This window comes from Pieris rapae, chromosome 14, assembly GCF_905147795.1.
Source record: "Pieris rapae chromosome 14, ilPieRapa1.1, whole genome shotgun sequence".
Taxonomy (NCBI): Eukaryota; Metazoa; Arthropoda; class Insecta; order Lepidoptera; family Pieridae; genus Pieris; species Pieris rapae.
This window is the reverse complement of record NC_059522.1, coordinates 5,450,879-5,474,079: the sequence shown is the minus strand read 5'-3', so window position 1 is coordinate 5,474,079 and position 23,201 is coordinate 5,450,879. Positions and strand designations below refer to the sequence as shown.

At 31.5% G+C, this 23,201-nt stretch overlaps 1 protein-coding gene across 1 annotated transcript in view; it reads left to right on the top strand.

Annotated features, from left to right (window-relative positions):
• Positions 1–5,669: 5,669 nt before the first annotated feature.
• Positions 5,670–23,201, top strand: part of LOC110993029 (semaphorin-5B) — a 44,328-nt gene continuing 26,796 nt past the window's right edge. Inside the window, exons 1-3 of the mRNA XM_022259090.2 lie at positions 5,670–6,218; positions 13,831–13,931; positions 17,530–17,632. Of these exons, the coding sequence (XP_022114782.2) occupies positions 13,841–13,931; positions 17,530–17,632 (194 nt within the window). The 5' untranslated portion in view covers positions 5,670–6,218; positions 13,831–13,840. The remainder of the gene's footprint in view (positions 6,219–13,830; positions 13,932–17,529; positions 17,633–23,201) is intronic.

The following is a 23,201-nucleotide window of genomic DNA, read 5'->3' as shown; positions in this document are numbered from 1 at the left end:
CGCTCTTCAAAAAAAAGGGTATAGACCCTTGAAATCCCATCACGTAACGCAAAAACGCAACGTCCTTTCTTGGCGATTCCTTTAAGGCCTCTGCAGTTCGGCTATGGAATTCCCTTCCCGTCCCTATTCGCTCAGCTCCTTCTCTATCTTTCTTTACATTTCTTCTGTCCAAACATTACCTATCCATCGTATTCCTAACTTTCGTACTAACTACTAACTAACGTGAGACTGATCTTGAATTAGATTTTTTTTATTCATGTGCACTTTTTACTTTTCTCGTGTCCAGTATTAGTTTTTATTTTGTTCCTGTTTAGTTTCTTCTTAATCACTATATTATGTAATATGTATTTTTGCACTTCTGGTTAAGTAATTTAATACAATTTTTTTTCCTTTACTCATAGTGGTTGCCTGGAAGAGATCGCTCGAAAGCGATAAGGCAGCAAGTTGCCCTACTTTTCATCTAAATTTGTTCAATTTTTATATTGAAATGTAACGAAATGTTGATAAATAAATAAATAAACATCTCACCAAAATACGTCAAGTTCAAAATATATATTATTTTAAAAGAACTTAGTATATTTGTATTTTATATAACTTTGTATAACTTTGAAGGTGTTTGAATATATAGGAGTTAAAACAATGGATCCCTTTATCCAACAATTAGTATTTCTTGTATCGTTATTTATTAAATCGAGTATAGCAAGTCGGCCATCGGGCGATAAGTGACAGCCTATGTGAAGTTCCGTTATAGAATATGGTTTGTTACTAGGCTCAGCCTAGAGCTAGCTTTCTTTAAGGCTGATTATATACGGTTACGACGCTCCAAACAGACACACAATTTAAAAATAATAATGTGCTCAATAGAATGCTAATGATATTAAAAAACAAAATATTTAATACACAGGGACAAAGGTGTGAATAATAAAAGTATATACAATATACATTAATGTGTAGCGGTCCCTTGCAGAGGGAGATACGCAGATCACCTACTGCTTCATCATCACACAATGGCGATAATTAACAGCCAGGAACATTAAAAAAAAAGTTTTATAGAAAAGTTGATATAGAAAAGAGTCCTTTCCAATTCAATTAAAAAAATATGTATAGTTCGATTCTTAATTCTGTGTTCGATTTTAGAGTATGTATTCAAAACAATGAAATGAAGACAAACAAAAACCTCCTAGGAATGTCATGATTATTATCTACAATATCTTGATCAATTTATCTTACATTAGTTATTTATCATTAAGGTCTGTAGTATTATTTATTGTTCAATATCGTATTTATGAATATGGAAACGTTAAGTTCACGATAAAACAATTTTTAAAAGACCCTTCTATGTCATCAAGAGTTTGTTAGAAGTAAGGTTAAAATGAAGGTCACTTGTAAAAGAATTTCAAACACAAAAGCTTTGTGACAAAAGCCCTTAGTTTAGCCCCCATGTTCAGGTCGCTAGTAACAATGGCATGTTCCCAGGACCTTGTTATTAAACGTCATACGGCTGTAAATACAGATTGTTAGCACGAGACTCAACATGCTCTGACCTCGCCGGTGGTGAAATTCCTAGGTTATCAATTTTGAAAATATCAAGTTTGTTTATAGAAAGCTCTACTTGTTTCGGCTTTTCGCGTAGTTTTTCTACGAGCTTGCTAAATCAAAGTTCTGTTTATAATTATTATATTTAAGTATAGAATTAATTTAGATTTTTAAGTCATCGAAAAGTTTCAACATAAACTAACATTACATGGATAACACTGAATTATTTTTGGAACTGGCCAGTTAGAAACATTGCTAATGAAAACTTTTTTAATTTCAATTTTAGAACTATTTGGTGGTATAGTATATGTCATCCATTTGTCATTTTTTTTGTGTGAATTGGCGGCAAATCTAAAACTCTTGTTACACGTGAAAATGAACCTAAAGCGAGAAAATTTTCGTGTGGGCTTACCGAACAACAAAGCTATGATCTGCGTGAGGGACGTTGTTTAAAGCGACAACTGAAGATAACATCAGTGCTGTGCGACGCATGATAGAGGAAGATAAGAGAGTGGGCTATCGCCAGACACGGGTAAGCCACCAGTGTACGTCAATCACTGTTGGCCTGTATTGGAAAAAATTCGACAGCAGCGCTCTGGAAGCAGGATCTTTCTTCATCTCAACAAGGCCTCAGCGCACTCCGCAAAACGGACAACGGACTGTTGCATAGTTGACTATGGCAGGTGTCGAGATAATAATAAAATAAATAATCATCCGCCATACAGTCTTAACCTAGCGCCCTTCTAATTTCATTTATTTCCGAGAACTAAAGATAAAATTCGAGGCATTTGCTTTACGAGCCCTGAAGATGCGGTACGTACGAAACTGCCTTTGAAGAGACCCCTAAGGAAGAATGGTGCAATGGAATGCTTTTCTCAGTGGTTCCATCGAATTCAACGATGTGTAGAAGGGAAGGAGATTACTTCGGAAAACAATAAAAGTGTTGGCAACTTTCTACACTAAGCCGTTTTTCATTTTCTTAACATTTTCAGTGTTACCTAGGTATAAGCCGTATTATAAATAAAATCCATTGTTATATAAATACTATTTTTACTATAAATATTTTTCTGCTTAAAGTACTTTCAATATGAATTATAGAAAACACTGCTGTATTATCTGTAACTGTTTATTTATTCAACATACGATATTAAATATCGCTTACTGACTATAAATAATGCAGGTAATCTAGTTCTCATAATACTGATTTCCGAGAAATATAAGCCTGGGTATGTCTACTACTATACATAGATACGAAAAGATCAGATTTTGTACTGAAATACAGATAATGTCACGTGGCACAGAATTTTAATACACGTTGCATATTTATTTACATGATAGGGAAAAATAAAGGGCATGATTTTTTATTGATAATCAGTTTTCTATGTGATAACTGTATAGCCTTTTATACATTTCAACCGAAAACAATTACACTGTGTATCGTTTTTCATAGTATAGTTATGGTAATTATGGCCGAAAACCCGGGATTTCGTAGTTGACACTTACAATATTTTTTTATTACATAATCTATGGATGTTGTCATAGATCTTACAGAGATGTGATTGTACAGAGATAAGAAACCGGTAAAGAAAGTAAAAACATCTTTTCGGTTTGCCGTAACCACTCGTTTAATTCGCTATTGCATTCATGTGAGTCACGAAAAATTTTATCCTTTGGAGATAAGTTTTGCCATATACAGCTATATATTTGAAAGTAATAGGAGGAGTGGAGTCGTTTCAGTATATCTTCTATAAGATAGATGATACTACTCCATATGTTAATAGTTTTATTGTGAAGGTTTTTTTAAATCTTTTTTTCCATCCGTTGATTATTGCGCGCTAACTGCATGACAAAAGTTATTAATAACACAGTCGCAGGAAGTTTATCACATACTTTAATATCTACATAATATAAAATAAAAGATTCGATTGTTCGTTTGCTCCAAAACTACAGGACTGATTTGTAAAATTATTTATCTCTGATGAACATAGACTAGAATATTTTCAATAAAGTTAGGGTTATGTATGATATTACATTGGTGTGACCCGAGGTGTTAAAAAAAAATGCTGCTAGAAGCAAGTACTACAGTTTTTTAGGCGACAATAACAAAACAGTCCGCAACTCCATCTGTTTGACTAAAAAATATTCTTTTTATATATGACTGAATTAATGCGCGTGGAACCGCACAGCACAGCTAGTCACGTATAGACATATATATATATGTAGTTAGTAGTCCATACAAATTTACTGGACAACATCTTCAAGTGCGACCAACTCGAGAATTAAATCGTGATGAACTAAGTACGTATGAATTAAAAAAAAATCTTCTTTTCACAACTGTGTTTAACAACTGCAATCACTCTTTATATTAAAAGTTCAAATATTGTATTCAAATAGTCAGTATGCGTTTTATTAAGCGATGTACTCTCTCTTAATATATACCTTACGATTACATGGTATAAAGTACTTAGGCGAATCCAATTACTTGCCAAATTAAAAAATTCCATATTAGCTTGTATTGACACCGTTTACGATAAGACAGGTTTTGTACAAGTTAATTAAATTGTTTTTAATCATATGTATGAACACTCGAAAATGTATGACATTTGTAGCACCTTGCTTCGAAGAATTTAGATAAATTTAGTACCAACTTCTATTTCTAGGGTTCAGTTGATCTGATGGTTTTTCTGTTTATAGTATATAAAAGCATATATACATTTACATATTTATAGTAATGGCATTTTAAAAAATATTCAAAATATTACATGTATACATTGTAATATCACAAGACTATAAAAGATATTAAATAGTGGAATACCTCTCACAGATAATTGATTTTAAAGAAACAAAAAATATCAAAACTTCAATCCATAATTTTATTTGTCTGACATATTGTGTTTACGCTAATATGAAAGTCTTTTATTTTCACCAACGAAGCTACATGAGGTGGTAGATATTTGAAAATGGTATATAAGTACATAATATATAAAAACATTACGAAATACTATAGAAATCAAAACAAATTACGCCCTTTTTTATTATAAAACTATAGATAAAAAATCAATCACAACATATAGAGTGTTTCTTACTTATAAATTTAAAAATATTATTATTATTTGAATTATAATGAAAAAATAATAATTTAAAGAACCCTTTAAGGAAATAATTCACTTGAAGTTTATATAACAGTAAGGTGCATGTGCAAGTGCTAGATATTTTTTTCTTTATCAGCTGCATCATAGTTTAATGTCAAATTACTTATTGTGTTTCTCAGACATAAGACAAGTTAAGTAGCATATTAATTAAACATAAATTGTTGACTATTGACATTTATAGTAACGGAAAGCTTTATTTAGTACGTATGGTTTGGTTAGATCGCATCGTATTTTTATACATACGAATTAATTTAGATTTTTCCGTAAGATGTTGGAATGGATTCAGTTAAAATCTCTAACAATCTGATTAGCCTATTTATGTCAAATATCAACAATAGTTGCTTTAACTACGGTACGAACGTGAAACGATTTGTTATTTCATAATGAAACCATTACGAATTCACCTCTTAGATTGTTGATAGACGATAGTATCAGACAATCACGACTTCTAAATAAAATAATTAAGCGAAATGATTATAAAAATTAACATTTCTCTTTCATTGCATGTTAGCTTGTGGTTATCTGATAACGAAGTATTCGTCAGCGTGCGTTGGGTATGTACAAAACTTTCTTTTCATCTTATCTTTTGATAAAGAAAACGGTAGTAAGAGCCATGAGGTGAGCTTAGCGGTCGCTGGCCGCAAGGACGTTGAGCGCGGGCGGCAATCAAGCACGTGTCGATGTGTGCGTGTAGTCATCGGATATCTTCGTGCGCCTTCGGCAACGTGTTTGACTTTTGGCGGGGTATGACGTTGACAATAAAGTTGCCAGTTTATCATAATTCCCTTATTTGAGATAAAACATTATGTTTTATATCCAGAATATAATTTAAAATAAATCAGATAACAATATAAATTTACGCATTTGTACTGTTACATACTGATATTGATATTGAAATGAGACACAATGGTACCATATTTATTTATTCCATTTCATTTTATCAAACTCTTATAACTGTTAAACCAATCAATACACTATATAGAATTTACACATTATGTTAACAACAAACACTTGCTAAACTATTATTAATGTCGCGGGGTTAAAATTTCAAAAGTACTAGCAACATTATCACGTTCGGAGAAGAGCGTTAAAATCTCAACCAACCAACGACCGTACCGCGTCGGCGGTCGGGTTACGCGTATTCATTCACGCACACTGTTGCGTGTTGGTTTGTGCCTTGTAGAGTGTTTGGTCTGCTCACGGGTTGTTACTTTTATATTGTTTTTTTTTATTTCGTCCTCCGACCGCTCGTACGCTTACCTGTTTCTGTTATTATTTTGTGAACTTTAGTGGCTATTCTCTACTAGTTTTTGAACTTCGGAACAAGTTTTTAGTTATAAATCGCGGTGTGAAAAGTGACCCAAGTTAAGGAGTTGAGACCAATAATTGTCCAATTTGCCTAATAATTTGTGCCGAATACTGTGATTGGAACATAAATGTGATGAATTAAACAATATGCTAAATTTGTAAAGGAGAATGGGCGGTGAATTGCGAATTACAAGTTGAATTTCGACCCACATAACGTTTATGGTAAGAAAAAGTTTCGTGTTTTGTTTCGTAACAGCGAGTTTTTTCACAAATGGGCATCGCAGATGTGCTTTTTGGATGCTCCAATCTTGATATGATATTAAAACTGCATTTATGTAATCTAATTGTGAGTTGTGATAAAGAAAGAAGAACCTACCCACAAAAATGTAAAAAATAATTTAAGTAGTCTAAACATAATATATGTGTAAAAAATAGTCATTTAATGTTTTTAATGTAGTTTGAGAATATGTCTATAGCTCGTTTGCATATTCCCGTTTAAATATATTTTAATTTAATCATTATTTACCATGCAAACTAAACAATGAGATTGACTGAAAAAGTAAATTCTAAAATAGTAGAGTACTTCATTTGGTGTTGAATTTAAAGCTGCAAAAACCTAGTTTTTGAAATATGTAAATTTAAAATAAGTAACATATTCCTAAAGCTTTCAATATGGTATGAAAACAAAATGGTGACAAATGTGGTGAATGGTGGCTTTCATTATGGAAAGAGTTCCTTGCAAACTATTGTACGAAATTACACAGTTTAACAAATTACACATGTACAAAAACAAAAAGGGTATTATAATGTCTTCATAAACAAAGAGCGGAATGCAAATTGACTGAATGAATACAATGGGTACCTATTACAATTTACAATTGTAATGCAAGAGGCCAAATTAATGATTGGGCATACATCAATGAGTGTTACTACAACTGAGATATGAACAGAATACTTAAAATAACCAACTACATATATGTATATATATTGCAATTATTGGAAACTGCTTTTTTTATAAACAAATACTGGTGAAATTTTTTAACACTGCGTTAGTGCTTTGGTTATGTTAAAGATATTTTTATTTAATCTTAGTGAGATAAATATTTTCATTATCTTACCCAACTTAAACAATAATTTTCATACATTATTGTATATTTAAGAAATTCGTTCAAGCTAAAATTAAACTCTATTAGACGCTTAGTTATAACGGCTATGTGCATTAAATCGAATCCGTTGATAACTTTTAGAAACCAAGTAGCTAGGTGTCAAGTTACCTTTTCCGGATAAAGTTACCGGCAGCAGAAAGCATAAGAGATTTATAGTATATACGGACAATTTTCTGTGACTTTAACAAGTGTGATTTTCTCTGCGCTTTTAGAAGGTTTATCTCATATCGACGTGATTAACTAATCGACAGTTCCACGTAGTTTTTTATATCTAGTTTGTAATATACTATGAGTCTTTAAATAATACTATTTGAACCAAGACATGACTACTGTTACTTGTTACAAAGAATCCAAATTAATCTGATATCAGTTAAGACAATGGTGCGGACTAAAGTTGTTTATATGCATTAACCTCAACGGGGCATGGTACACCTTTTTATGGTATCATTGAATACTTTTTAAGATCACCCGCAGGTGTGCCTACTCGAATTAATTATTGTAGCATAATTTGAGTCTTCCTGTCGGATATGCAACCAAAGCATTATCGTTCACACTATTATTTTTTTTATCACTAAAATCATTAAGAATTTATTTTAACTTGAAGAATATCAATAATCTACAAACTAATAAATGATTTTACGATCACTATCTCGGATAAGGCACTACCGGGTTTTAGTGGCTGAATGTTTTATGTCTTACATTATCTCAGTATAATGAGTTTGTTATATTCCAATAATAAACCACGCGTAGCGATCAATTTACAGGCTCAAGACTTTATAAGTTGTTAAGACCAATGTTATTCATTTGTTTATCCGAGTAATACATTTTCTTGCTTCAAAATTATACAGAATTAATGGGCTTAGAGAAGCTATTTTTCATGCCTTTTCTCAAATTGTGTTACTACTATACTATAGGGGTAATTTTACGTATTATATAGAATATACCTAATACCTAGTAATAGCAATTATAGAACAGACAAAGCTGTCTGGTATTTATAACATGGAATACGTCGATTTCCAAAATAGACGGTATTCTTTCCCGTTTGAAGAAATAAATCGAAAACGTTTCTTTTGAAATTTAGATACCTGTTTTATTTTACGAGCGGCGAGAAAAGGTTCACAAGTGTAATAGATTAAAAGCTAGATTTATTACTTTGGTAATAAAATCTTACTACAAACTTTATACAATTTGAATTCAATTTTAAGGACAAAGGGAAATATAATATACACAACAACTACTACTACACCGATTGCTTAATATGTAATAAAGTTATTAAAATAATTATATTAAAAAATCTCACCATTTCGCGCGCATTATACTACATAAACAATTACCTAATCATTCTTTCTATCGAGTATAATTCACATTAAATAATCATGTTCTTATGTAAAATCTGTCCCTGTTAATTATCCATCAAATTCTGTCTTCCGCTATCCTTGAACCTTCTACTTTCATATCTCTTGATACATGTTCGAATGTCATTGAAGTAATGCAAGGTCGTGTAAAACGTCTGCAACCTTCAACGCACCATAACCAAGAACTTCATGTATGTGTGTGCGATATCGTGGAGAGCTTTTTCTTAACAAAGCTTAATAATTAGCATCTGTACTCGCCAGTACATTCTCAGAAATACTGGATTGTTTTCATACAGAGCGCTATTGTTTGCGAACTGTAGTTGGTTTCAGCGATATGACCAACATGCTTGCAAGCACGTAGCTAGTACTGTTGAGGAGAAAAGCTAAACAAATATGTTAACGAGGTAATTTGCTGACGAAGTAGGGCCGTTTGCTCGTTCTAGTTGACTTAGAATAGAATTGTGTTTTGTACTGTTCTGTAGAAAGTATTGTTTGTAAGGCGTAATTTGCGAAATGAGTATATTCAATTCCAAAAAGTTAATATGTACCTGCCTATTGAACCTGTAGTATTGTTCGCGTTAGTAACACTAAGAGTTATCATCCGACCTTACAATTTTATTGATGGCCAAGTGCAACAAAAAAAAATTCACATATGCAAATGTGGTTGTTTATTTTCTTTTAGCTGTGACTGTTTTTATGGTAAGATATGCAACATACAGCTTGTTATCGTATTCTTTGGTTATATGTCGTAGGTATACAGAATTAAATTCATGTAGTTCAAGAACCTATCCAAGCCGACAAGTGGATCCGTATCAGATATCAGTTGAGTAATTACTCGAGTTTTATCATTATCAGTTAAGCAGTTTACTACCAGTGAGTAAATACTTTATCAATACAGGTCAATCGGCGTGATGCCTTATCTCTTTCGAATGTGTACATTGATTATCTGTGCACTTGTGGTTATATGTTTACTATTCGAGTTTTCCATTACTTTGTATACGAATGTATACGAAGTCCATTTCATAATCTAAAACTTGAATTTTTTTTTATTGATAAAAGTTTGCCAACGCTGGGCACACTGATACATTGGTAAAAACAAACACAAAATACAATTTTGAATGTGACAAGCAAATAGAGGCAAACATGACATTCATTTAGAGCACATACAAATATCAATCGAAACAATTTTTAAACAAAACAAACATTACAAAAAAGAAACAATTACAAAAAACTAAACAAAAATCGATTTTAAAGTGTTAGAAGAGAAGAGATCTTGGAAATGTGATTCAAATTCGCTCAAGACGTGACTGTGACTTATACTATTTGGAATACGACCCTTGGCATAACTAAAAAAAATATAATAATGCCCGTGAGAAACATCAGGAATTATTGATTATCCTATATGAAAAAGAGAGATGACTTCATTATTTAATGATGCGTCGTTTTCGACTTTGGGAATCGAACCCAGACTTATCACCCAACGTACTCCCGACTTTTTGCGTGTTTTTCACAGTTCTTATAGTCCCGGGTTTAATAATTGTCATATTATCCTAATAAAAAAAATGGTGGTCTTTAAAATGAGTTGATAGTTTCAGTTTAAACATCTCAAACGCTTATATTTCAAGATAACGCAACAAAACTGCTCACCCTTCAAAGGTCTTTAAACTACAATTAGGACGCAGGTTATCTAAATAAATAACTGCTTAATCGCAATCGTATCAAAATAGTGTTATCGTTAAAAGCTTCTGCAGACACGCCTTGCCACTTGAAACTTTATATAAGAAATTAAAATGCATAAATCATTTGTAATTGTAAGCAACTACAATATTATATTCGGCGGATTGTATATGTTATTTTTTCCATTGAGTTAGTGCAAAGTTGCTGTAATGGAAGAAAATAAGGTAAAATATAAACATTTGTTTGCTAGTATTCAGGTAGAAAATATTGTTTTCATTTGTTGCTTAACAAACCTTATCACAATTAAAAATCCCTAAAATAGTGTAAAAATCAAATCAAGGAGATCTGCCGAAAGCCGTATAAATTTAAATAAAATGAACTTAACAAAGCAATAAAACATATATGTCTTTTAAAAACCATATTTTTTTGAATAAATTACCTTAAATTCAACAACGGAAATAACCGAAATTAATGGTGTCTAGAACACGTCTATAATTTTTTTCCTCGTATGGCTTTCAATTCCTTTTTACCGCTATATCGATTTCTTATTTTGAAATATGTTTTATATTATCAACCGGTCAAATTGTGAATGATGTTAGGTACATTCCACGACGTAACCTCCCCCATCATTAAAACTAAATCGTCTTACGCTAATGTAAAATTCGTCTCTTTCTGTCAAATTGTGCTTTCGATGTGATAGACAGAGATGGAATAATATTAAACAAATTTTTTCGTGTTATTTACTAGCTGAATCTATGAGTTTTAGAACTTAGAACCAGGCGTAAGTAATTTGAATTTCTATGTTGAATTCAAACTCGTTGTCTTTCAATAACTAAGAGACCTGCTTTCACATTGAAATATGAACTCAAAATAACACACATGTTTTGTCTAGAACTATAACGTCTTTCTTTGAAGTCATGCCGTAATTTCTCTAGGTAATAAAAAATGTAACTGCGAAGGTTGTAAAAGTAATTTCAATTTGAAGCCGGAACCTACGTGGCTCTAATTTATCTGCGTAATACAAAATTGGTTCGGCCATTACTGTGGTACATTAGGTTTTTATGCTTTGTGATTACAAAAAATATACAGCCAGTATATTTTTTGTGAACACGTGTCTCTAAAATCTGGTGTAATTTAATTTTTTAATAATAGTTAATATGTAATAACGAAATGAAACAACTTTATAACGTTTTATTTTAAATTTCGAACTGTAAAAGTACTCGAATAGTGAGAACGTAACGGAACATGAAGTCGTTTGTTTGTGATTGGATATTGGATCATGACGTCATACGACACGTGTGACTAGCGATACTATTGACCAATCACAATCAAATGGTTTTACATTATCACCTACCTTTAATTTGGAACTCAACTTGGTAGCCTCAAGTGTAATTTACCAACAGTCTCTTTAGGCCAATCATGCGTTACGATCCATTGTTTAGTTTTTGTACATTGTAAACCCGGACGTTGTAGTTTCTTCCGAAAGCTCATTTGGCAGCCTTTCCTTTTCTTAGAAAAAACGATGACTTGTAAGTCCTCTAAGTCGGTATCAGCCGGTTTGAAAGAAGGTTTTTGCTAGGGTATTTGTTTCTCTCTTAGTATCCGGTTTGTTTTCATAGCAGTCCTGAAGGTTTAATGGTTTATTTAAAGCCTAAGAACTTCCACTAGGCCTGTAAAACCACATTCGAATCTTTTCTACTAGGCTTTATACTCGTTCGGCAATTATTTTGTACTTTAAAATATATCTTATGTCAATAAAAGAAATATGAACTCTGATAACGGTTTTCAAATTGTGTAGGCACGGCTTAACATTATTGATGTGTATACAAATGTAGGCCGCTCTATTTAGCATACTCGAACTATCTCTTGAATTTATAAACATTATCATGTTTATAAAGATAGCTTTGCGGAATCTAATGAGCTGTTATCACAAACTATGAGGTATCACTAATGAGTGTCGTAGTGCTAAACGAGATATTTCTTATTATCTTCGGCTTCAGGACAGGTTTGAGATGTTAATGCAAATAATATTTTGTCTTATGGTGATGTTGGAGGAGTAGCTTTATAGTGGGATCGTTCGCGGGAAGATTTTTTTTCGCATTCAATAGCTTATTCACCCTTAATTAAACCAACTAATCAAGACACATTATTGTTCTGTCCTTGTCACTCTCGTGTCATTATGCAAATTAATAAAATTTATTATACACATTTTTATACAAATACATTCTAATAATTTATCTTTTATGCATTAATGAACTAAAAACTAAACCAGGACTGGTAGGATGTTCAAACAGGCTCCTACAGCAAATAAAAATAATACTTAATTTATACGAATTAAACCATTGGATACTAAGAAATTAGAAACCGGTTCGTACTGAACCTCTGAGGTAACTTATTCGAACGAATTGGTACCTTACTTTATTAAGTCAATAACTCTAAAACCATGTTTAATTGTATATCAAATTAAGTAAGTGTAAACCTTTAGTATTTCCAAGTATGTATAACCTTCAATTGTTTGAAATTATTTGATATGTTTTTTTTTGTGTCAAACGATTAGGTTCCCTGCATAATTCAAACTAGTTAGGCGTAGATTTTTTGATGAGATAATAGGAAATATAAAAATGATTCTGTCTTAACACATTGACTCGTTAATATATATATTTTTACACTAAACCATAGTATTTAAAGTTTCAATATTAGATGTGTTAACTTAAAAATGAATAACAAAATACAAGGATTTTTTAATAAAACAATGCTTATGACAAAGGTAATATTTTTTTATATAGAACGGGGGCAAAACGGCAGGAGGCTCATCTAATGTTAAGTGATACCGTCGCCCATGGACACTCAAAGCCAGAGGACTCGCGAGTGCTCTGCCGTCCTTTTAGACAAGAATTAAGCTCTATTCATTCTAAACATTCACGTTGTTTAGGTGTTATTTCCACGCCTTACTTTTGCGTTCTGGAAGTGGAACTTCTGTAAAGATGTTATAACTAAGCTAACAAGCAAACAGGCAAACATACTCTCTCTGACTGAAGATTTCTACTTTGTTTACATTAACATTCATAACATTGTACAAATATTTTTTGTTCCAGTACTGACGCATATTCACACGATTTAATAACATTAATAACAATGACTATTCATTAACAAATTCCGTCCTTTGTTAATCTAGCTTTGATAATAATTGTGGTATTTTATTATTTTACTAGAGTATATGTAGAATTGTTTGATGATTTGCTTTTTTTTTAAAAGAGTACCGAGAGTTTATACGCCGGCTTTTTCTCTCGGCTTACACCCTCTGTCTTCTTTGCCGATGAGTAGGGATGCCAACAGGCTTGTATTTAATGACTTGGAATAAGTGATACCATCATGATCCTATGTTCCAAAATAAACGTATTTTATTTATTTTTTTATTTAATTTTTTTTATATAATAATTGATAAAAGTAGATAATTCTTCCAAAGGCAAAAGTCATTTTCGATGATGATGCACCTGCCATGCGTGCGATGATGTACCGTGATTATCACGTTTGATACTAATACAGTGTGTGTATATCATTACATGAAAAATGTCATGTTTTTTCATCTTTGTGACCTTTATTATGTGTTAAAAATGTATTCTAATTCTGTTGCAGTGTGATCACAATGTGGGAATTAAGACTCATCGCTCTTACCCTATTCGTGCTGACCAGGGGAGAGCTGCCAGAAGACGACTTCAGGATAATAAATAAACAGGGTAATTTAATTTTTATTGAAATCTATTTTATTTTGTTTCCTACCTAAAGAAAATTAAAACAATTTAGAGAAGTTTGGTCCTTAAGGCAGTGTACCTTTAGCGCTGACAGCATTTTCTTGCTGTACTGCAATTATTATTCGTTGAGCTAGGAAAGCACAGATCTAGGGTCACCGGTACCAGGTGCTAACTTAAATCTAATTATCGCCTGTGCTCTGGAACCCCACGGCCCAAGAGGAAAGAAAATCAAAGTTGGAGAAAATACTCTTACATTGAAGTCTGTTTAATTATGTTTTAACAGTCTAATGCCGCATTTACATTCAGCCATAGTGAGCAGGAAAATGGGCAGAGAAGTGGGCAGGACGAGTGTGTATTGGAAATGCAGGCGGCTCAAATCAGAATTCACGCATTCGAAACTTTTCTGAATACTGATCTAGTTGGTTTTTGTTGTTTGAATACTAATAGAATAGATAAAGAAGTACCTTTTGTATGAAAACGAGTGTTCCCATAATAATAATACGAAACTTTTAAAATATCGATGAATTAGAAACTAGATGGAAGTTCAATGACTCCGATTGACCGCAAGAGATTTGAGAAGTCTATGTTTTTGTTACGATTTTGGACAAGTCATTGATTTGGTAATAGGTTGTATAAAAAAGCTCTGTGGTAACAGCTTAGTTACATTTAGTACGCTCGAACTATTTACGATTAGTTTAAAGAAATATAATATAGTTTTTTTTATCTTGTTCTTTTTGTTAATTTAAAGTTTTAAATAGTTGACAAAATAAGTTTTGTCTTGTATAAGGCGAACGGGCAGAAGGCTCTGACCTGATGTTATGTTAAGTGATACCGACGCCCATAGACCCATTGCGCTCTTTTCTTAAAGAACCTTTAGTCAGAAATACTTCAGTGGGCAGCTGGATCCACATAGATCCACAAAGAGATCCATGTCATGCACCATTTCTATCTGAAACTTATTATATATATATATATATATATATATATAATAAGTTTATATATATATATATATATATATATATATATATATATATATATATATATATATAAGATATGCAGTGTTAAATTTATATTTAGTTAAGTTTGTTATACATATGTACAAACAAAAAAGGTAAATTATATGATGATATTTTTATCTATGTGATAATATCTGGAATATGATAGAACTTACAATTAACTTATCACAACGACACCTTGTTTTCGAATAAAATAAGATTTATAACGATATGAAGAAAAGTAGTAGGCGTGTTAGAAAATACCACCAAAAGCAACCTTTATACCATAACTCTCTCGGCCCCAGGGGAAATATTAAGATAGTAAGCAACGATCTAAATAACAGTAATTTAAATCAGTTACCCGCGGTATATCACGCAGGAAGTTGCAGGATGTCACTCATAGACATTACACAAGATCGAGACAACTTAGCTCGTAGTACCAAGATAATTATAGTACAATTTTTCCCCTACTACTAGTTTCTAGAGAAAAATAGCTTTAGAAGGAAACCAACGTAATCAGCGATGCCATAGTGAAATTATCATAAGGATTATGTTCATGGGCTATGTTGCTATCAAGTCTGCATTATTATTTGACTAACAATTATTATTCTAATAAAATCTCATTTGACTCTGGTCGGAGGTTAGTTTTATTAGTAAACTGTTTCAAATATTAACTCAAAATTCGTTAGAAACCAGATCCTAGATACGCTATATTTGTTACCTTATTTTGTAAATAAATAAAAAAATTAAGACCCATATTTCATCAATTGTCGTCTCAAATTAATATTAGCGTGTTTGTCCAATTTAAAAGGGCATTAAAAATTTAAAAGTTTAGTTGACTAAATTAGGACGGCAGTATGATGGCGACGTGTATCTCTTTCGTATATAGTTTCTCATTTAAAAGTTAAAATAAAAAGTTATTGAAACATTTTTTTAAATATGCCACAGACATTAATGTAAGGAATAATAATAATTTGTGTACCCACTGTATGTATGTGTGTATGTGGGTACCCACACTATTTGGTAGCTAAACAAAGTGCGACTAGGAACTTTTTCGCTTTGTTGTACATATTTTGTTGTGCCAAATATCAAAAAGTTAAATATAGCTAGTGTCTATCAACAACAATTACAATATTTTTTAAAACTAATGTTAGGGGTAAATATCAGCAGACAAATCGGGGCCAGTGACAATAATTGTCTTATATGCATGTGGGTGTATGCATTAGTGACATTACATCAATTAACTATGATAACAAGCTTTTTTATTTACGTAAAGTTTTATTTAGAAAGTTCTGATAATTACCTTTAAACGTAAGTGAATGTAAATTGCGTGTTTAGAAATTCTCACAGCAGTACATTTATGAATAAACACGTTATTGGAACTAAGAAAAACATGGAAAATAAATTGTTAAGAATACTAATAATATCAATTGTATATTTTATCTTAAATTTCAATAAAAAATATCTAAACAAAAACTTCTTTGATAACTCATGTACTTTACATAGGGAAAGATTCATAAATGTTAAGTTGTCCCGTACGATAAAAAAGTATGGGACTTGGCATATGGGTGACATTTCGATTCATTTCATTTCATCATTTGTGTGTTATTTTCTGTGTTGATATTCAGAGAATTCATGATATAAATGTCTAATACAATCAGTTGAGTTTATATCAATTCAAATTAACTTGATTCTATAGTATATTATATTTCACATTAATAATAATAATATATATAAATAAGTATATATATTTCACAAAATAATAGAAGGAATCATATTTCGGTACAGCAAATGAGTAATTCTTTAGTGACTCAAAGTATAATAATTAGCAATCAAAACAATAGGTTTTCATACGAAAGCATAGTTAATTATATTGATTATAAAAAGACAATTGATTTTTACTATAAACCGGTAAGTTTGCTTTTTGGTTTTTATAATGACTTTGGCCTCTGTTAAACTTCCCAACCAACTTTATTACGAAAACATTTTGTTTGGTCAAGGTCATGTAAAAGTTATATATTTAACAATTGTAAAGTAAAGAAATGTTTAAAAAAAAATTGGTGTTTAATTTTGTGATCAATACACTATATTGGCCCGATTTTAAGAATCAATACCAGATGGTATTCTATATATTATATTATGTACTATAATTCCTATAGGCTATATATATATACTTCTTAAGATCTCTTTCAACATTGAGACAACAACAACAACTTTCAACAATATTTAAATTAAAGCGACTCAAATAGAAGCTTACATATAAAACTCTTACCTTCATGCAACGCAAAATAATTCGCAAAGGAACACATAAATAAAAATGTAGGACCTACTAGATAGATATTTTAAGTTTTTTATATGTAGTTATATACAAAGCTCAATTATAACATTGTACCGTTATATTATTTTATTTATTATTAGGTACATATTGTAAAGTATGAAACAGTTGCGGTTTATGTGTTTTTTTTATGTGGTTTCTGCACACGTCCTTCATGATTAAATATTTTAAACGGTTAGATCATACCGTGATAAGTACAAAAGATATCTACAAATATCGCCTTGATAAGATATGTGATTTCATATATTTTCAGACTTGCTGGCGGCGGACAGCGATATTTTCGAAGATAAAGATGCGAGAGCGTTTTCGCAACTGCTATTCGATGTTGCAAGGGACCAAGTCATTGTGGGTGCAAGGTGAGGTGTCTTTCTACTAACACTTGTTGATATTTGCTTTGTGCGTTCTATGAGAATAGGCTTTTGTATCATTTGTTACTTTATTTATAGGACCTGGATGACCGAGCTTAGCTTGGTATTTTTTTTTATAAATCGTGTTTTTTGGAAATTTTATTTAAGTACGAATTACATACTAATAAAATTATGAAATATGAATATAATTATCGAATAAAGATTACTATATTCATATTTAAGTTTTTAATTGACTGACATCTTTAAACGAGCAATTCTATGTTTCAGTTTATAAAACACGAATAATATGACATTTTCTAGAAATCATTCCTAGATAAATCGATTTATCGCTCCCGAAACCCTCCGTATATTAAACTTCATGAAAATCATTGAAGCCGATTCCGAGATTTCAATTATATATATATACAAGAATTGCTCGTTTAAAGATATAAGATATACAAATGGGCAATTGGGCAATAGGCTCATAAACACACACATTGGCTTGCAACTGTTTCCATTTTCGTTCTCTTTTACGAATTAGTACGCTCTGTTCTTGAAGGACATTGAATTGGTTTGGAAAGCTGGTGTGGAACATAAGAGTGGTGCGCGGGAAAAAGTATCTTAAAACGCTCAGTTGGTCAACGACGGACTTAGAGGAGTTACGGCCAGATTTTGGTATTCTGCCTTAACATTCTACGGTTGATAAAGCCGTCGTATTGAGGCTCCGACGTCAGGTTATGTCGAATGCAAATATGCCATGTGCAGTCGAATATTGACTGCTTTCAGCATAGTAAATATTGAATTTGTATGCGTTCCGTGGGCGTACGTAGACAAAAAATCGGAAGTACGCACTTTGTTCGCTATGTATGGTAAATAAAAGTAAACATCAGTAATAACGTTAATCTATAGTTTCTCAGGAAAAAGTGCTCTTTAAATAAATTAATCACAGGAAAACATTTATTCCTCCTTCCAAAAGGTACTTAGTTACGTGTGAAGAAGAATGGGCGGCGAACACCACACTTTTTTTAAATAAGCATTTACAATATTTGTATACATTAGTTAAATAATTATATGTGTAAACAATGTACTCCTAGAATAAAACTACTATAGGTACAGGTCAATTATTTTATTTTTAGTTCCTCACATATTTACAAATATCGAAACCGTAGAATAGAATACATTAAATAATTATAAAAGAATAAAACCGTGTGTGAGAAAAAATAAAATAATCAAAGTATTATAAAACAAAAAAATACAAAGACATGTAAAATTACGTCAGCAACCAAGGCTCTATGATTGTCAAATGGAGCAGGACCAGCATGCTTCCAAGCATTCTTATCTATACTAATATTATAAAGAGGAAAGGTTTGATTTTTTGTTTGTTTGTTTGTTTGTATGAATTGAATAGGCTCCGAAACTACTTGGCAGATTTGAAAAATTCTTTCACTGTTGGAAAGCTACATCATTCCTGAGTGACATAGGCTATATTTCATTTTCAAAAAAAATAGGCATCCTTACTAAAATTACGATAACATTAACATTTGTTTATTATTTGATACAATTCTAACAGATGGCGCTGAGTTAAAGGTAGTTTAGTTTAGGTCCGTGTCGTGGTACCAACGTTTCACATAAGTTCTCCTACGGTTTCCCTTGATTAATTTACTACTATGTAATATAACAAAAACCTTAGCCACAGCAACGCTTGGCCGAGTCTGCTAGTCTTGAATATAAGCCTCAATTTTTTTTTACGAAGTGTATTTTTATTAAAAATAGCTATTTAGCCACCACCAAGCTAAGCTTATACTTTAGTAAAATAAATACGATGCGAGGATATCCATAAAACTTTGCACTGTACTCTAAGTATTTTTTTGTTTTTGTTATTACTAGGGTTGACTGGAATTTTCTTTTATCATTTTTTGTAATATTTATACATTGGCTATAGCGTTTTGGCTCTAAATTTCTCTTGACATTACGTACCCAATGTTATTATAAGCGATCTAGAAGCAACCTAGTTAAATCTTGATAATGTCAGCTCGCATATCCATGTAAATGCGTGGGTGTTCACTTTATCTTCTACACAGACCATAAACTAAGATTTTTATGATATTTTACGGCAACAAACCCGGATGTCAATTTAAAAACAATATATTTTTATCCATTATCTACATATTCATACGTAGAAATAAACGCATCTCAACCGTGTAATAAACTAAATAAACGCGAAAAAAATATTGGGGACTTATGTTAACTGATTAATAAATAAATCATATACATAATAAAAGAATGATTTTGAAAAATAAACAGAAGTTATTTTTCAAAATCATTCTTAATGCAATCAAAATATCGTCAAAAATGATTTTTTGACTTGAACTTGATTTTTACTTAATACGTTTCACTAGTTGGTAACGGGCAAAATTAAGATGTTTTCTTATATCAGAGATATTTTAAATTATTTTTACATTTATTTCAAACTTTGTTCAATAAAAAAAAAATCAAATTAGTGACGCTACAGCCTTTTTAAGTTTGGGCCTCAGATTTCTGCATCTGTTTCATGATCATTTGTCTATCTAATAGGCAAGTAGGTCATCGGTATCCTGCGCCTGACACACGCCGTCGACTTTTGTTTATTGATCGAGCGAATGTTAAATCTGTACCCGGATATCGAATCTAGGACCTCAGGGTTGAGAGTAGCACGCTAAAGACATTTGGCTAACACTGCTTTTAATCAATCAATACTTAAGCAAATTCATTATCTGTTCAACAAAAATTTGGTCTTTCAATTCCTTGTACAAAAAATACATATTTCGAGAAATTCATAAAGAAATACGCATTTATCGATGTTTCTGTAATTATTGTGCTATTTTTGCAACAAGGTAAACATGTTAAATTACTCGTTGGGAAAGGTGATTTATAGTATCTAGCCATATGGTTTTGATATGGAATCTTAAGTATCAAAAGTAGTAATCAGATTTAATTATATCAAAAGGCCGGTGTATTAAATAAACAAAAATATTTAATTTTTTTACTGGAAATTCAACCTTGGGAGGAAGCGCGTTTGGCTGAACACGGTAAAGTGCGTTGTCTGACGTAGTCTATAGCGAATAGTAGGGAAAGAAGTTTTGGTTTTTAATAACCCTTCGTGACTTATTTGAAGGTTCTGAGTTCGATTCTCGGTGAATGAATTAGATCCTTGCATAATAAATACGTTAAAGTTCAAACTATTTATAGGCTAAATTTTATGACTAATTTAAAATAAAATCTATCTACATTAAAACATTACTAACTCATGTGGTATTATTCCCCAATATCCCACTCGAGTAAAATAAACGGCTTTATTTATTAATGAAAATTTTGACTATGATGGCATTATGCCGTTAATATTATTCGGGTACAATACGCTAATCGTTTTAAGGTAACAACGAATGATAAGAAATGTTAGATAAATAAGGCACAACATAGGCTTTTTATATTGAGTCCAACTAGACCAAGTCTGCTATTCAAGTAGGTACAAATATGGGTAGAAACTAACACTGGAGGCAAGTGCTGTGATGTGGACTTAATTGGTACAGTTATTGTCCTCTTTTATCTATGAGAAGTGGATCTCAGTGTCTAACGGATAAACGCATATTATTTGTATTACTCGATAATAATTATAGTATTCTCAATGATGACCACGCTGTATATTAAAAAAATATTGTTTGATGAATGAATCATTAAACAATTAAATTATTTATTTATTTATTCACACTTCGTTGCAAAGAAACACAAATAACACAGTAAATAAAAATTACAAGGAATGCAATGGCGGCCTTATCGCTAACAAGCGATCTCTTCCAGGCAACCCTAAATTAATGTATCATTAATGGTTAAATTTTTAGTATGAAAAAATACCGTATTAATAATGTGATAATAGCAAAAATATAAGGGGTGAAGTGAGATAAATACTTTTACTTTATTTTTTATTAGATCACACACTTTTACTGTAGTTACTTTTTATATTCGCGAGTTTCGTTCGATGAAGGTATGTCATTGTCTCATGTGAGGCAATCGTCTGACTAAAAAATCTATTTGTGTCACATAATTACCCAAAAAAAGTAAATTACGTAATAATAGCTGGTTCAATTAGATGTCATCATTTGTTTTACCCGGAGATGAGCAAAAGAAAAAAAATCTTTAAACGCATTTTAATTAATTCTCCTATTATAAACCATCAATACTTTTAAATCTAATTAAACATTAATGAAATATAATACACGTTATGGTCGTTAAATTCTTATCTTAATATAATTTTCATGTTTGGGAAGTTTTGAGTCACCTGTTTGTGATATGTTATCTCGCGTATAGTACTAATGCAGTGATAAAATTTAATTTCACTCTACTTTGAAGTTATATCAAGACAAGCATTTGGTAGATTTTGAAAACTAGTGAATATAGCTGATCGCTGTGGTATTTCAATAAAAAATAAACTTAATCGCCTTTTTATTTATCGTTTCGTTTCTGTTGATTATTCCGCGTAACCGAAATTAATGACGGAATTATATTAACTATGTTCTATATGAAATGTATACTTTCACTGCCTCTTCAGCGTCTTTTATTCCTGATGTGGTAGGTTTGATTCTCCGCTGTTCACCAATGGACTTTTTTTCTGTGCGCATTCCACATTTGCTCGAACGGTGAAGGAAAATATCGTGGAACCCAGCATGTCTTAGACCCAAAGCACAGGCTGATCACCTATTTGCCTATTAGATTGTCAAATAATTATGAAACAGATGCAGAAATGTAAAGCTCAGATTTAAAAAGGTTTTAGCATCACATATTTTATTGATGGATTTAAACAAAGTGCAGTAAATGTACTTATTAATTTTTATTACATTAGCCTGAAATGCGTTCTGTACCTAATCCGTTAATAAAAACGTAAATCGTATCGTAAGCTTATTAGCATTATTGTATTAGAGTCACTAATAATGATTCCTATTTAACATTTCTCCTTTTAATGAGAACACAAAGCCAGAGTGTTATATCAAGTTGATTTATCTAATAGATATGACACTGATTGAAGAAATACTCAATCTATACGTTTCTGAACAAGTACAAAATTAACTTACGCCCGAACCCAATAATTAATCCACAATCTCATATTTAAAATAATCTGAGACCAAACCGTGGATAGATCTCCTATCTGCATACCAATAACCAAATCCCACGAAGACGATTCATTTTTGGCGATGAATAGAATGCAATCTGTTCGCTCTTTACACTTTATATTTGAGTATCAATATAAACCAAATAAAGTAAGTAAAATAAAATATTTAACCAAACATTAACATATCAAGTAGCTTTTTAATTATTTTATTGATGTAAGTTAAAATCTTAAGATAGGATATTGGCACAGTAGAACTGTCATTTTCATACAAAGGTCTATACACCGATCCGACCTACCATGGATAGCTTGTATCGACAGATGGCTATTACAATCCGTCGATTGGTTAACGGCACACTTGTCAATATTTGGATTAAGATCTCTATCTCATATAGATTGAGATAGGTTATTGGGTTTGGGCGTTAGTGTTACAGGGTT